Source organism: Musca autumnalis, unplaced genomic scaffold (assembly GCF_047663935.1).
Source record: "Musca autumnalis isolate F117 unplaced genomic scaffold, ASM4766393v1 scaffold_5, whole genome shotgun sequence".
NCBI lineage: Eukaryota > Metazoa > Arthropoda > Insecta > Diptera > Muscidae > Musca > Musca autumnalis.
Genome location: NW_027412088.1, coordinates 12,758,517 through 12,775,099, shown reverse-complemented (window position 1 = coordinate 12,775,099; position 16,583 = coordinate 12,758,517). Strand labels below are relative to the sequence as shown.

The following is a 16,583-nucleotide window of genomic DNA, read 5'->3' as shown; positions in this document are numbered from 1 at the left end:
TACTAGTAGGTTCAAAAATAACACTGTGAACACAAATTTTGGGGCAGAGATAATTCCTTTTGGAGATGAAAGCCCTTAGTGAGTATATTAAGAATCCCAAAGGACAGATCCGCCGTGAGTTGAACATCCGCGTTATGGCGTGATTAAGTTTTTGCTAGAGACGCTGTAAGGCATCAGGAATTAGCGTTATATCTTTGTTCACTGTTGTTTTAGCTTATTTTTGAGATGACATGTCTGCAGTCAAATCGAATGAGGATTATTTTCGTAGAGCACTTTGACCTTCTAACTCGCTACCTTCAATGTCCTTTTCGTCCTTAAAATAAAAGAGCCGCTATAAAAGTACCACAAGATGACGTTTTTCAGCTTCGAAATGTTCTGCAAAAATGTTGCTCAGAAAATTTTAGGTACGGCCCTCAATGACAACTAATCGATTTTGTCCCGTTTTAGTTTTGAGCATTTATCCTGTTTTTATTCAGAACATACAAAAACACAAAACAAATTTTTCTGAGCAAACAGGGGTAAATGTCAAATATGACTATAAAAACGCGACAACATCGATTAATTATCAATGAGAGCCGTACCTAAAATTTCTAAGCAACATTTTGGCAAAACATTACAGCAATTTCGTGAAAATTCACCTATGGCCCCATACAAATTACTGTGGAAACTTTGAGGCCCCAGTGGCACGTGCTAGCATATTCCGATTGTGCTCAAACTTTGGCAATCTTAAAATCTAACAAAACTAAACACCTTAGGGGGATGCCGCCTAAAAAAATCCTACATCGATTTTTTTCCCTTTGAGTTAGAACCAGTCTAGTGTGACACAGTCTGTAGTGTTTTTAGGTATAACTCAGAAGTTCGCATAATTAATTTCAGAATAAAAGAAAAATGGGTTAGTAAGTTGATTTAAAAGTATTCACGTCTAACAAAAAATACTATATAAATCCGTTATTTAATAAAGGGAGTTTTTGCTGAGAAATTACGGATTTGGTGTGGAGTAAAAGTGGGTCATTACGCTGTTATATTATCGGGGCGAGCAGCGAGCGGTCTGTCATGCTACGCAAAGTTTTCGTGTTATTATATTTCGTGGAACTCCAACCCACTTTTCGGGTGTCTTTGTTTCTTGAGACCTGATCTGGTGATAGCCTGTGGTCTTAAGATTATCTAGATGTTTTAATCTCATGGTTATAACTCAAGCGTTTTAGGATGTTTAACGAAAACTGAAGTTTTTACTACGAGACTCCTCCCCTATATCTGCTATATTTTTCTAACTGGGCATTGCAATATTCGCATCCTGTGGACGTAGTAGCATTTAGTTGTGCCTCTCCGGAAGGCAAAGCAATTCTTTTTTTTTTTAATTTACACATTGTTAAATTTAATAATAATAATAAATAATAATAATTTTAATAAATTTAATAAAAGCAATAACTATTTTTATTTCCTACCATTTCAGGTCCCAAAGATTGTGATATACCCAAGGCTGCGCTGTCGGCCTTACATGCTGGGGTCAATAGTTTTGGCCAACTGACAAACGGTCCACCCAACACGGGCGATCTGACGCTGAACGGTGTTGGTGGTGGAGGCGGTGGTGCGCGATTACACGTCTCCAATAATTTGTGCGATAATCCCAATCCATTGGGTAATAATAACAATAACAACAGCAACAATAATAACAACAGTATGCAGCAACAAGATCAGGTACGTTTCAGGTGGATTTATTTATTCAACCCACAACTACATAAATAAATATCATTGCCTCATATCATAAATATATATTCAATATTAATCAATGTTCTTTTTTTCGTTTTTTCTTCCTTGGTGTATTTTTCTAAATTTTTTCATAAAATAAAAAATGATAAATTATAAAAAAACTATTTCCAAATTAAAAATATATAAAAATACGTATTTATATACAATATTTGTGCTGTATGCTGTGGACATCTTCTTCTTCTCATAATGCAACTGCAACTACAATACACATCCATACAAAATTATCATCAAACAATTGAAAATAATTTTGCATATTGCAATTTGAATGCTTTGCAAAACAATCAATCAACCAACAAACATCTACAACTACAACAAACAATCAAATCAAAATATTTTTGTAAACGTTCAATGTTTTCAAAATCAAAACAAAAAAAAACCTTAAAACAAAGTAAGTGTGATTTAGTTTTCTTTATCTCTATGCAAAATTTGTTTTTCTTCTTCTATTTGGTTTTCTTTCTTTTGTTTCATTTATTTGGCAAATTAATTTAGTTGTAAATTTTGTGCACTAAATGTTTATGTGTTGGTTTATTAACAATTATATAAGTCGTTCATTAATGTTTTCTAGCAGTATTAACAAATTTTGTATAAGAACATGTTCTAGATATACTATTCGACGTAATATTAGATATAATATCCGAAAATATTCTAACGATGAATATTAAAGAAAGTAATGGATCACATTAGATGCCTACATGAGCCAAACAACTCATTACAGCGTAATGTAATCAAGCTAACTTCTACAATACCAGTAGATTAAAAATAATGGGCTACTTCTTTAAAATTTTACAAAGCAAGACTACTTACTTTAATCATTACTAAGTAATTAATGCGGTTGCACAGAACGTGTGTGTCCGACTACAAAACCGATAATTTTGAGTTCAACGCCCACAGTCGGAAAACCAATTTTTTGATAAAAAACTATGAAAAGTTGTTAAAATGTTGGGTTAATATTTGTAAATAGTTACGGATACCTAACTTAAATTATAATTAAATGGTACTAAACACGTTATTTTGTAATGGGAGCTATTGCTGCGAATAAGCATTTATGTCCGTCAAGTTAAATTGACCTTTTGTGTATTTAGAAAAATTAGAAAAAAATTGCCCCCTTAGCTATGAGTTAACATCAATATTTGAAATTAGGAAAAAATAAGATCGATTGATGTATGCTGGATGTTTTATGAAAAAATGGATAAAATTGTGTGATAGAGATTTATATAGGCTTTAAAAGACTAGTATAGGGGGTCTTCCATAGTATTGAAGGCCTCACAAGAAAGTTTTAGAAAACCGAAGGTCCTCAAAAGTACTCCATAGAATTCAAAACATAGTGTGAGAACTTCTATGGAATTGGTTTTTTTTCAAGAGGGCTTATGAAGAATAGAAGGATTTACAAGACGGCTTCTAAAAAAATTGAAATCTTCTTAACATGAAAGGTCTCACAAGGTCATTTCCAGAGACTAAAACCATTGCATAAGTACTTCTATGAAAGCGAGAGTCTCTCATGAGTAGACAGCGGAATCCTATGCAAATGCATATATGGTTAGGATGGTCGTAGAGAAAATCTGATTAGACAGAAACTCGTTTTATCACAAAATAAAAGGAATTAGGCCCAGAAAATTTTGCATATTTTGCATATCGTGCATATATTGACATAATTTTACATATTTGCATAAAATGAGCATATGCAAAAATATAAACAAGGATTTGTGGTCTAAAAATCCCACCGAAATGCCTGAAATGTGGTATTAAGTCTTCGTTGGGGGTATGAAATTTTACACCTGAAATTTGTCCGCATGGGTCCACGTCTTAATATATATATTGATGCCCCCATATAACGGTACCTTCCGATTTCCTATATTTTGAAGGTTTTGGTCTCAACATCAAACGTAAATGGCTGACATTTTGTATAAAGTCTTCGTTGGGAGTATAAAACTTCCCACCTGAAATTTGTCAGTATAGGCCCTCGTCTTCATATAGCCCCCATAGAACGGTACCTCCCGATTTTCAGTATTTTGAAAGTTGTAGCCTCTATATCCCACCGAAATAACAGAAATTTGGTATTTAGTCTTCTTTGGAGGTATAAAACTTTCCACCTGGAATTTGTCGGTATAGGTCCAAGTTTTCATATAGCCCCCATAGAACGGTAACTCCGGATTTCTGGTATTTAGTAGGTTCTGGCCTCAATATCTCTACGAAATGGGTGAAATTTGGTATTAAGTTTTCCTTGGGGGTATAAAACGTTGCACCTGACATTTCTCGATATTGGTCCACGTCTTCATATAGCCCCCATAGAACGGCACCTCAGGATTTCTGGTATTTTGAAGGTTGTAGCCCCAATATCCCTCCGAAATGGCTGAAATTTGGTATTAAGTCTGTCTTGGAGGTATAAAACTTTCCACTTGGAATTTGTCGGTATAGGTCCACGTCTTCATATAGCCACCATAGAACGATACCACCCGATTTTCGGTAGTTTGAAGGTTGAGGCTGTGGTTATACTTTTCTCTATTTTATTGACTTGTCTGAAAAGAATTTTATACAGAAAAATTTTACATACAAACATTTTTGTACCTATCATTGAAATATTTGTTGCATAAGACAATATGTAAAATGTATAAATTTTGCATAGGCAAAAATTTATGCATTTTGCATATGTCATATGTTTCGATTGCAATTTAATCAGAAGCCAAAAATATGCCCAGTCCCAAAATTTGACATGAATCGGACCAAAAATAGGGGTTGCATAAAATTCCGCTGTCTACTCATAAGGACTTCTAATACAATATTATAGGCATCGCGAGATAATTTCTTTAGAACTCAAGGCCACGCAAGGAAACTTCAATAGATGCAATACCTCATTATAGGACTTTTATGGAATTGAAGCCATCACCAGACAGCGTTTATCGATTTCAAGGTCCGACGGCACTTTTATTGTTTGAAGCCATATAAATAGGCATTTCATTAGATTAAAAGATCTTACAGAAGAACTTCTGTAGAATTCAAAAGTAGGACTTCTATAGAAATCAGTGCTCCCAAGGTAACATCTACAGAAATGAAGGCCTTATAAGGGGACTTCTTTAGTATTCAGGCATAGGAAAAGGCTTCTATTAAAGTTAAGGGCTCACAAGGGGACTTCTATAGCATTCATGGTCTCACAAAAGGATGTATATAGCTTTGTAGGCCTACGAAGAAGGCATCCATAAATGTTAAGACTTCACAGGAGGACTTCTAAAAAATTCAAGGCCTCACAAGAGGGTACATATAGGTTTGTAGGCCTACGGAGAGGGATTCTATACATGGTAAGGCTTGACAAGGGGGCTTCTACAGAGTTCAAGGCCACACAAAAGGATATACACATATAGCTTTGCAGGCTTCGAAGATAGTATATATAAATGTTAAGATTTCTACAGAATTCAAGACCTCAAAAAAATGTATAAAGCTTTTTAGTCCTATGAAGACGGTTTCTAATAATGTTGAGAATTCAAGGCCCCACAAGAGAGCTTGTAGGCCTACGAGAGAGCTTCTATTAATGTTAAGACCTCACAAGGGGACTTCTAAAGAATTCAAGGGCTTGCAAGAGGATATCAATTGCTTTGCAGGCTTACGAAGAGGGTTTATATTAAAGTTAACACCTTACGAGGGGATTTCTATAGAATTTAAGGCCTCTCAAGAGGATTTATATAGCTTGTAGGCATACGAAGAGGACATTTATAAAGGTTAAGACTTCACGAGGAACTTCTATAAAGTTCAAAGCCTCATAAGAGGATTTATATTGCTTTGTAGGCCTACGAAGAGGGCTTCTAGATCTGGTAAGACCTCACATGGGGACTTATATAAAATTCAAAGTCTGAATAAAGGATTTATAAATCCTCATAAGCCTAAGTAGAGGGCTTCTATAAATGTAAAGACCTCACAAGTGATTTTTTTTAGAATTCAAGGCATAATAGAAGAGTTTCTTTCTAGACTGGTGAAGACGACATCCCTATATTACAGTGTCGCACAAACGGATTTATACATCTTTTATAGGAGTATAAATTTGGTATCTTCATATTTCAAGGGCTAGCAAGAGTACTTCTATGGAATTGTAGGTCTTACTAGTAGAGTTGTGTAGTTCCGGAACGAACTAGTTCCAAGGAACTATTCCGGATAAGGAACTATTGGAACTATATCCAGCTCTTGCGTTTATATAGTTCCCTTAGTTCATATAGTTCCTTTCGTTATTCTCGTTCCTTCAATTTAACGCCTACGTCGATCTTTCGTTTTTGCTGTTTGTTCGTTGTAATTTATTTATTTTTATGTGAATTCATCCACCAAACAATGAAAACATTTCGGTCTCAGAACTCGGAACGAAAGAAAAGAGCGACGAAAGAGAAAGATTCGTTGAACTATTTCGGTCTCGGATCTATTTGGAACGATGAGTGAGAAAGATTCGTTGAACTATTTCGGTCTCGGAACTATTTGGAATGAAAAGAACGATGAAGAGAAAGATTCGTTGAACTATATCGATCTCGGAACTATTTGGAACTATGGAACTACTTTAAGGAACCAGTTCCTTTTGGGAACAGGAACCACAAGAAGACTTTACAAATGTCAATGTTTCGGAAGAGTAATTCTCAGAATTCAAGGTCTCTCAGGCTGACTCTGGATATGAAGAGGAAAACCTAAACTTTTAAGAAGACTTCTATTGCTATATAGGCCTAAAAAGTATAGAATTGAAGGACTCAATCAAAAACAATTACACAGTTTTCTCACAAGAAGTCTACTATAAAGAAGAAAACCCAAATTTGTAAAACACCGTTAAACTTTTGGCCGGGTAGAAGTTTTGACCGCAGGCAAATTACAATCAAAGTATCTAAAATACATGTATATAGAATTTGAAGTATCGTTATATGGGGACTATATAAAACATTACATCGACGTGCTACATCCAAGAACAACTTCTATTCGACATATACCAATACAGAGGAAGTCTGAAATTACATCACTATACGCACTGCGTATTTCCGAAAGACAGAAATTGGAGGATATGAGTCAAATGTATATCTTCCAAACTTTAGCAATCTGTGTACTCCGCTGGTCGCCGAATTTCATTCTAAGTTTTAAAATAATTTTTCAGGAGTCAATAGTGAGTGGTCCGCCCAAGTCAATCCCAAAAGTTCTTTTTTATAAAAATGTATTATTTTATGAATGGGTGCCACCGGGATGCAAAGATATACACACCCGCCTTGCACGATGGATGTCTGTGTTCGATTCCCAGGCCAGGCAACATCGAAATTTTAACGGTGTCAAAAATATGCCTCAGTAATGTTGGCGACATTTCCTGAGTATTTTAGCCATGTAAAACTTCTCTACAAGTAGTTTCTTAGGACACGCGAAATGCGATGTATAGTTCATACACGAACTAGTTCAATCTAATGTTTGACCGCAAACAGCTACTGAACTAGGTCCGTACAATTAAAATTTTTTTACTGATTTAAAAAACAAAAAAAAATGGGTCTGAACTTGTGCGGTAACTTTTTGCGGAAATGGCGAACGTACTTTTGTACTGATTAATCGTTGGAATAACTTTGAACCTCTAACAGAAAAGTTATTAATCTAGTATCGTAGCGGATATAAAGACCTGAGTACATAAGCTGCCTCGCCTGCTTACCTTGCTTCCTTCTGATAATAGAATAAAAAAGATAAGAGCAACCTAGTTCGAAATTGGCTCGGCCTTCTTTCTTCTTTTATTTTTGTTATGTCAGAAATGAAGCAAGAAATTAAGGCAAGCAGGCGGATATAACAGCCAGATGACCGACTGAACTGAACTAAAGCAATTATCAAATAAAAATAACATTGAATCTGCGAATGCCAGATGAACTATGAAGGACTATGAATATAATTACTTGAAAATATGACCTATAATGTTTGTTTTTGGACCAAACTTTCAGAGAAATATAGTTAATCCATATCAGTAGCCCTTTTTTATTTTTATCCTTATCTATGCATATATGGCATATTAAAAATTGCATGTTTTCATTTTTCTTAAAATCTAACCACAAGCATGTTTAACCCTTTCCTATTGTTCTTTTTGTTTCTTCTACTGCCCTATTTCCTTTATCTCTATTATAATTATATCTTTATATTACTATTTTACAGATAACGGATAAAAACAATAAACAGAAACGGCATCGGACACGTTTTACACCGGCCCAGTTAAATGAACTGGAGCGGTGTTTTTCGAAAACCCATTATCCGGATATTTTTATGCGTGAAGAAATTGCAATGCGCATTGGATTAACCGAATCCCGAGTTCAGGTGAGTACCTATCTATTTACTTATTCCAGACACAACACAGATCTTCTCTCTGTTTTTAATATGTGTGAGTTGAGAGAAGATTTTCTTTAGTTGGGATTTCTGTCATTAGCCACAAATCCTTTTAGATTGATTTACCGACAAACGTGCATGGGCATACTAATGTTGACTAGTAGAACGAACAGCAGCAACAACAAAAACACGTGTGGAAGGAAAACTACAATGTCATTGTATTAAATTGCAAAAGAGTACAACTTTATTTAAATCACCCAAACATTAAATGGCTAATAAACTAATTTTATTATTTTTGGTCTCTTGGTATTGTTGTTGTGGTGGTGTCCGTTTTATTTTGCCATTTGATGAGGTTTATTTGATGTTCTAAGGATTTTAATAGACATAATAATAATGATAAAGGCATTAATATGACCGCATAATAGCAGCAACAACAACACCAACAATAACAATGTGTAATAGTAAAGTTAATTTATATGCTAATTTTATTAACAACAATGCACAACAACAACAACAACAATAGCAGCAGTAGCAACAAAAGGACACCCTGCCATCAGGATAATACGTGTAAAGCCTTTGGAATGACATTTTAAGCCTAAAATCAAACATATTTTTATCTATAATAGTGCTAATAAACATAACACAAAATCCCTGCCAAAAGTCATGGCAATAGCAAAGCCATCCCTCCCCTCTCTATCATTACGTCGACTGACATTCAGCAGCAGCCAGAGACCCCTTGGTGCGTTATATTGCAATTTAACACTTGTTTATGTTCTTTGGTACATGTGCAGTGGAAAACGGAGGGAGAGAAGTCGGTTGGAAAAAGGTAGCACTGCGATTGGGGGTGAGTTGGAAATGTTCTTTTATTTCCGGCCACTGTTATGTGTTGTTTGCCGCTGTTTTCAGTCATTTACAAAACCAACATTGATTTACAATTATTAAAAACAATTTATCAAATCGCCTATAAAGGGATTGGGATTTAAGTTGACTTTAATACGTTTATTTTACAACAACATCTATTTGCACATTTGTAATTAGTTGGGTGAGAAGTAAGGAAGCAAGGTACATATGGAGTAAGGAATGAATAAAGGGAATACAAAAAATTGGAGAAAGAAGTTTTTAATTCTTTAAGAAAATAATGCCAAACTTGTGTCAAAATGTCTACTAGAACAGTTTACTCTTACTTGCATACTTAGCTGGCCCATTACAGAACATTTGTTCCATAGACCGAACTAAGAAAAGATCTCCAATTCTCTCTGTTTTTCGCTTCGCTTTCTGCAATACCGCGCCTTTTCATTTCTTCATCCAATTGTGTGTGATTCTGAGTGCACCGCCATATGGCATGTATTCATACGCCTTTTTAGCGTGTTCATCATCGCTCATTCTTATTATATGGCCTAGCCAACGCAATCGTTGCATCTCGATACGTTTAACTATATTCATGTCTTTGTATAGCTGATATAGCTCGTGGTTCATACGACGTCAGTATTCATCGTCAACGCAAATCGGCCCGTAGATCTTTCGAAGAATTTTCCTCTCAAACACACCAAGCACTGCCTTATCTGCTTGCGCAAGTACCCATGCTTCGGAGCCATACATTAGCACGGGTAGTATCAGCGTTTTGAAGTGTTATTTTTCTTTTGCCATTTTACCATTTGCATCTCGTATTACCTTTTCCAGCAAAATGTTGAATAGGTCACACGAAAGACTGTCTCCTTGTCTGAAGCCTCTTTTGGTACCAAACTCTTCAGAGAGGTTCTTTCCTATTTTAACTGAGGAACTCGTGTCAGTTAAAGTCATTTTGCAAAGCCGGATGAGCTTTGCGGGGATACCAAATTCAGACATGGCTTGGAATACTTTTGAACGCAGCGGGCTTTGGAAGGCTGCTTTATAATCGACAAAAAGGTGGTAGGTGTCGATCTGCATCTCTTGGGTCTTCTCCAGGATTTGCCGCAGGTTAACTATCTGGTCAATGGTGGACTTGCCAGGTCTAAAGCCGCATTGGTACGGTCCAATTATCTCGTTGACCATAGGCTTTAGTCGTTCGCACAATATCCCTGACACGATCTTGTAGGCAATAGGGAGTAGACTTATGCTCCTTTAGTTAGAGCATACAGTTTTAACTCCCTTCTTGTGGACGGAGCACAGGATTCTCAGGTTCCAATCGTCGGGTACTCGTTCTTCCTGCCAGATGGTGCTAACTAGCTGTTGAATACACCTTATCAGCGTGTCGCCTCCGGTTTGAACAGCTCGGCTGGTAAGCCTTCGGCTCCTGCTGACTTATTATTCTTCAGCCGATTTATTCCAGTCTTTACCTCTTCTTGGCTGGGCGGTATACATTCATTACCATCTTCTGGGATTGGGACTGTGGTATCATCGTCGTCTTCGCTGCTATTGGATACCAACAGTTTTGAAAATTTTTCTTTCCATATCCTGAGTACACTATCTGTATCAGTTACCAAATTACCTTGCTGGTCTCTACAGGAGGATGGGCCTGTACCAAAGCCAGCTGTTTGATGTTTCACTCTTTGGTATAATTTTCGAACTTCATTCTGGCTCCTGTGCATCCCGATGTTTTCACACTCCCGCTTTCCCATCTCTCTCTCTCTCTTTTTCCTGCGGAAAAGACGTTTCTCTCTCTCCTTTTCTCCCTGTATCTCTCTTGTGCGCTACGCGTTGCTACGGATTGTAAAGTAGCCCTATATGCCGCATTTTTCTCTTCGGTGGCAGCACGACACTCCTGATCATACCATGGATTCCTTGGTGGAGGTCTCAGGTATCCAAGTATGGATTTTGCGGCTGTTTGCATGGAGTGGGCAATATTTTGCCATTGTCCTGATATGTTATCGGGACGAGGAGTGCTTTGATTAGGCAGTTGGGCCAGTTGAGTGGAATATGCTGTGACTATCTGTTGTGATTGCAGTTTACCGATGTCCATCTTCCGTGTTGTGTATGTTCTCACTTTGTTTGCAACAAGGTAGTGGTCCGAATTAATGTTTGCGCCTCGGAACGATCGTACATCCAACACGCTCGATGAATGTCTTCCATCTATCACAACATGATCAATTTGATTTCTTGTTTTCTGATCTGGAGACAGCCAGGTGCCCTAATGAATATCGAGATGATTAAATCTGGTACTGCTAACTACCATGTTTTTTGCAGCTGCAGAGTCTATCAGCCTCATACCATTGTCAGATGTTTCACTGTGGAGACTGAATTTCCCGACTGTTGGGCCAAAGATATCCTCCTTTTCAATTTTGGCATTATAATCGCCTAGAATGATTTTAATGTCATGGGCAGGGCAACGGTCATATGTTTCTTCTAAGCGCTCGTAAAATATATCTTTGGTCTGTTTGTCCTTTTCTTCAGTGGGAGCATGAGCGCAAATAAAGCTGATGTTGAAGAATTTAGCTTTTATTCGAATTGCAGCAAGGGTTTCATTCACTGGGGTGAAGCTTGATACCAGATGTTTTAGCCTCCGACTAACTACGAATCCGCAACCAAACTCATGCTTTACGTCATGGCAGCTATAATACCGTGCGTAACCTTTAGGTGTTGTTGTGACGCCTTTCCCGGTCCATAGTATTTCCTCTATGGCAGTAATGTCGGCCTTGTACTTTTCAAGTGTATCTGCCAATGCGTAAACTGCACCTTCCCCATAAAGAGTGCGAACATTCCAGGTGCAGACTCGCAGATCATGGTCCTTAAAACGTTTGCGGGGTTGGTCAATTTTAGAGGGGTTCGTTTTTCTTTTCTTTCGTTTTTTCAGAGTAGGTTGTTTTTTCTAGGGGAGGGTTACTAACCCTACGCCCAAACCCAATTTTTTAATGTTCTTATGGGTGAACGCGCGGCACATGTTAGCTCACTACCTTTAACGGGTGTTAAAGGCAGTTCCCCAGGTGACACCACGGGGAGGTCAGTGCCACTTGAGATGAAAGAGGGAACAAGATAAATCCTGGGCCTTGCCATGTTAAAACCGGTCAGGACCGTTCCTTGGTATTTTCCATCCCCTACGTCACCCAAAAAAACTGTATGTACTACATGTATAAAGTGACTTAGGTCTGACAAGAGGTTGTTTTGACTTTGTATTGCTTGCTAACACAATGTATCATGAACTGTGAGGAGAGTTTCTTTCATATTTTAACTGAGTAAATGTTTAAATGAAATCACATATCCTTGTTACTATCAACACATATCCCTCTGAACTTTCGCATTAAGAGACCTATTTATAGCAAATCTCTATGCCGTAGCATGCAATACAAAATTAGCCACCTGTTTGCTAAAAATTGCCAAATCAAACTTTTGCAAAGAACGTGGGGGGAGTGGACAGAAGAGAAAAAAGAAACTATTTACCAAAAAACTTTGGACATTTATTTAAACCACAAGGCAATAATAAACTTCTACGTTCAGACATGCCACTGCAACTTCTTCCTCCTTTTAATGTAAGTACGAATGTATGTATAACAACAAAGGCAACTAAACACACAGACGTTGGTTCAAAGACACAAACATTTGTGTGGTTGTCTGAGGAAGTGACATAAGTCGACTTATGTCAATGTTTATTTTGTTAGTAAATGATGATTGGCTCTGATATAATTTCGTGGAATAGGGCTTACCTCGCTTTAAAAAAATTTTTCATGAGTCTTGATAATGCGAAATATGTGATTAAAAACTTTAACCAAATATTTTTTATTTTTGTTTTAATTTTTTTTGTGGAGAAAACAACTTATTTTAAACAAAAAACTCTATACAAAGTTAAGTTAAATTAAAATTTTTATTTATTGAAAATTAAATAATTGCACAATTATATGATATGTGCCTGCCAAATTTTTGCTGGGTAAATTATAGTCAGTATTTTCCCTGGAATACATTTTTGGCCAAATTTGTATGTAAAAAAGAAAAACTCAACATATAAATAAAATAGAAGCCAGTAAGTAAGGGTTATAGTCACACGGGACCAAATACGTGATACCCTACACCACTACCCTGTGGCAGTAGCTTTCCACATTCTTAATCTTATTGTTGCCTCATGAAAAAGTTAAATTTTCGACTTATGCACTTTCTTCCACAAAACACAGATTTATCTCAGCCTAAAGTTTACCTTCTCATATACATACATCTAAGGATTACACCAAAAAGTGGAGTAGAATACAAAAAAACCCACACGGAACAGGAACAAATTTAATGAAGCAGTAAATTTGATTGTCGCATAAACAAAGGTTAGACACCAAAAACCAGCAGCCAAATACTCCTGCACTCATTGACTTCCCTCATGTGTACATTACCCCCCAAATGCCTTGCCATAATTTTTGGTTTGGGCTTTCAAAGGAAAAAAGGAAAGAGACTTGTAACCTCTAATATGCCTCTTTTCTACTCTCTGGCTAGTAATTTTCCGATTTTTTTGTTTCTTGTCTTCCTTTTAGCCTGTAATATTGCTTCCGTTAACCATTTTCATTCAGTCAGCTTAAATTTGAGTTTATGAGTTTTCCATAAAAGGCATACTTTTAGGCTTTAAATATAAAATATTATTAAAGAATATTTTATTGCTTATGGTGAGATTTTTTTACAAAGAATGTAATTTAAAGTGGTAGAAGTGAGGGGATAGGAATTTGGTGGGGTGGTTACTTTGTTTTGAAACCTGTTAAATCCTCCAACGAGATAAGACAATGTTAAATGAAAAAAGGAACAGTTTGGGCCCAGAGTATGAACAAGTAAAAGCCGCGTTATGTTCGGCCGGGTTGAATTTTTATACCATCCACCAAAATAATTGAAACCAGATTCAACACTTTTGGATGAATGATGTGGCTTAAACTTTTAAATTCTCAAAATCGGGAGTTTCCGTTGTACGGAGGCTATACGGCGCTTAGTTAAGGCGCACCATGTATGACACTGTTTTATAAGGAGACGATACAGACAGTAAATTGTACCAATTGGAATTTCTATATCTCTAAAATGGTAAAATCTACGAAAATACCATAAAGACCAATCTTGTAGAGAATTTTCATAGCCACAACATTTTTTTAACCCATTTCGATATGGTTTGCGGTTTTCTTACCAAAATCGTGAAAACCTAAAACACCCTTAAAACTGGCGACTTGAATCGCGATTTATCTAAAAAGCGCTCCGCCGATTTTTTTGTTTCTTAATTTTTCTTATCTATGAAAATTGAAGTTTCAGAATCCGCAAAAACTTCCCAGGTGTTGTTGTTGTAACAGTGTTTGTTATTATGTTTGTATGTTTGTTCTTCTGTTCAATCTGGCTCAGGGTCTATCTCCAGTTCCAGGAAAGTGGCTGCTTCGACGGGATGTAACCACAGATCCACTGGAGTTAGATGAGTAGGTTTGGCTGGGCAGTTGAAAAGGTGTTTTGTGTCGTGCGGGCCCATGCCGCATACTGGGCAGATGTCTTGCACGGCACGATAGATTTCCGCCCAATAAGAATTTAGGCGACTGCAATATCCCGAGCATAGTTGAGCCAAAACTACTCTGGTTTGTCGTGGCAGCTGACGCTCCACAGCTGCGATAGATGGGGGAATGTGAATGCTATTCAAACCTGCTTGATATGCTTCTTGATCTAGGGGTTCTCTCCTGTATCGTTGGACCTCTCCCTCTAGAGCATGAATATCCCTCATGATCTGCCTGAATGTGTCGGGCCTAACCACAAGATGGTGATTGGGATGGCTCACACGGTAACATCCAAGTAGGTACTGCAACGAAAGCATCTCATTGTGTTGCTTTACTGGAAGAATCTTTGCGTGCTCATGTAGATGGTCCACTGAATATTTGAGGAGGCACCCTGTTGCTGTTCTCAGGGCGTCATTCTGGCAACTTTGAATCTTTTTCCAGTTCGAATCACACAATCTCGGGGACCAGACTGGCGCCGAATAGCTTACCACAGACCGACCTATAGCGTTATATGTGGTCAACAAGGTTTCTTTATCTGCACCCCAAGTGCTGCCGGCTAGGGACTTGAGGACCTTGTTCCTACTTTTCACGTGAAAGTAGTGTCGAATGTGACCCCTAAGATTTTGGGGCAGTTTGTGGTCGGAATTCTGCTACCGTCAACCTCGACATTCAATTCTCTTCCAAACTGCGCTGTCCATGTGGTGAACAGAGTGGCTGTTGATTTTGTGGTGGAAGTCTGCATATTCCTCGAATGGAAAATAGTTAATCAGTCTCTCACAGATGTCATCAGGATAGGTACCCGACGCCAGGATCGTGTAATCATCCGCATACGTTACGATCTCGATGCCGGAGAGGTAGAGGTTAAACAGTTCCGGAGATATCACCCCACCTTGGGGAGCTCCCTGTTTCACTCTACGGTGTTTGGACTTCTTATTCCTGAATTTCACGTACGTCTGGGGTCCACACATATAATTGACTATCCAACGTTTCAAGCTTGGCCGGAGGGTTGTCTGCTCAATGTCCTCAAACAGCGTGGAGTGCCTGACTGTATCAAAGGTTTTTGATAAGTCAAGCGCCACCATCACTGTTCTATCGCACGGCTGTCTCTGGTTGAGTCCTTGACAAATATGTGTGGTAATGGCGTGCAGCGCAGTTGTCGTGCTGTGCTGCTTACGGAATCCATGCTGATGATCGGCAACTTGATAGCTATTTCTGATACTGGGGAGGACTAAGGCCTCAAGGGTCTTTGCTACGAGCGACAAAAGCGAAATCGGCCTGTACAATTCATCTTTGCTGGCGTCCTTGCCGGGCTTCCATAGTGGGGCCACCCTGCCCATTTTCCAGACTTCGGGAACAATGAGGGTGGATAGCGATAAGTTGAGAACTTTAGTGAGATATTCCACTCCCGGCTCATCCAGCTGCCAACGCTGCCATCCAGGGCCCAACGCTTTGGATGATTTAGCGTTCCTGATGGCATTGGCAACATCATCCATTGTAAATTGTGGTGGTTCCTCCTCGGCAGGAAGAGATCTGATGCGACGTAATACTTTTCTCTTCGCCCTGTCTCTGTCGGGGTGCTCGACAAACTGTAGATTGAAATAACTTGCGCACCTCTTTGGGTCAGTCAACGTAACGTGGCCAAACGTGACTGAGGTCCTATCTTCCCTTCTTCCAGGGTTCGAGAGTGACTTAACCGTTGCCCACAATTCACCTATACCGGCTTCAATGTTGCAACTCTTCAGATGATTTAACCACTTGTTCCGCTTATGTTCGCCACCAGCCTGTTAACTTCCAGTGTCAGCTCCCTGACTCTGGGGTCATTGGGGTTGGTTCCGCGAAGCTCATCACGCTCATTTGCTAATCCCGTCGCCTCTGCTGGGAAGTTTGGTCATACTTCGGGTATTCGACCATCAGGGATATGGCGAGCGGCTGCAGCAGTGATGATGTCTCGGAACGTCCATTCCACTACCCGAACATCAGAAGGATTGGGCAGTTCTCTAAAGCGGTGATTGTTGAACTCTCTGAACCCCAGCCAATCAGCTTTCTTATGATTGACGAATGTGCGGCGTTTAGAGGTAATGAAATCGGGTGGTCTGCTAATGGTCCGAT

The 16,583-nt window shown here is 38.3% G+C and overlaps 1 protein-coding gene across 1 annotated transcript in view; it reads left to right on the top strand.

Annotated features, from left to right (window-relative positions):
• otp (orthopedia homeobox) overlaps window positions 1-16,583 on the top strand; it is a 108,144-nt gene that overhangs the window by 49,306 nt on the left and 42,255 nt on the right. The window contains exons 2-3 of the mRNA XM_073992550.1: window positions 1,454-1,698; window positions 7,903-8,061. Coding sequence (XP_073848651.1) covers window positions 1,454-1,698; window positions 7,903-8,061 — 404 coding nt within the window. The remainder of the gene's footprint in view (window positions 1-1,453; window positions 1,699-7,902; window positions 8,062-16,583) is intronic.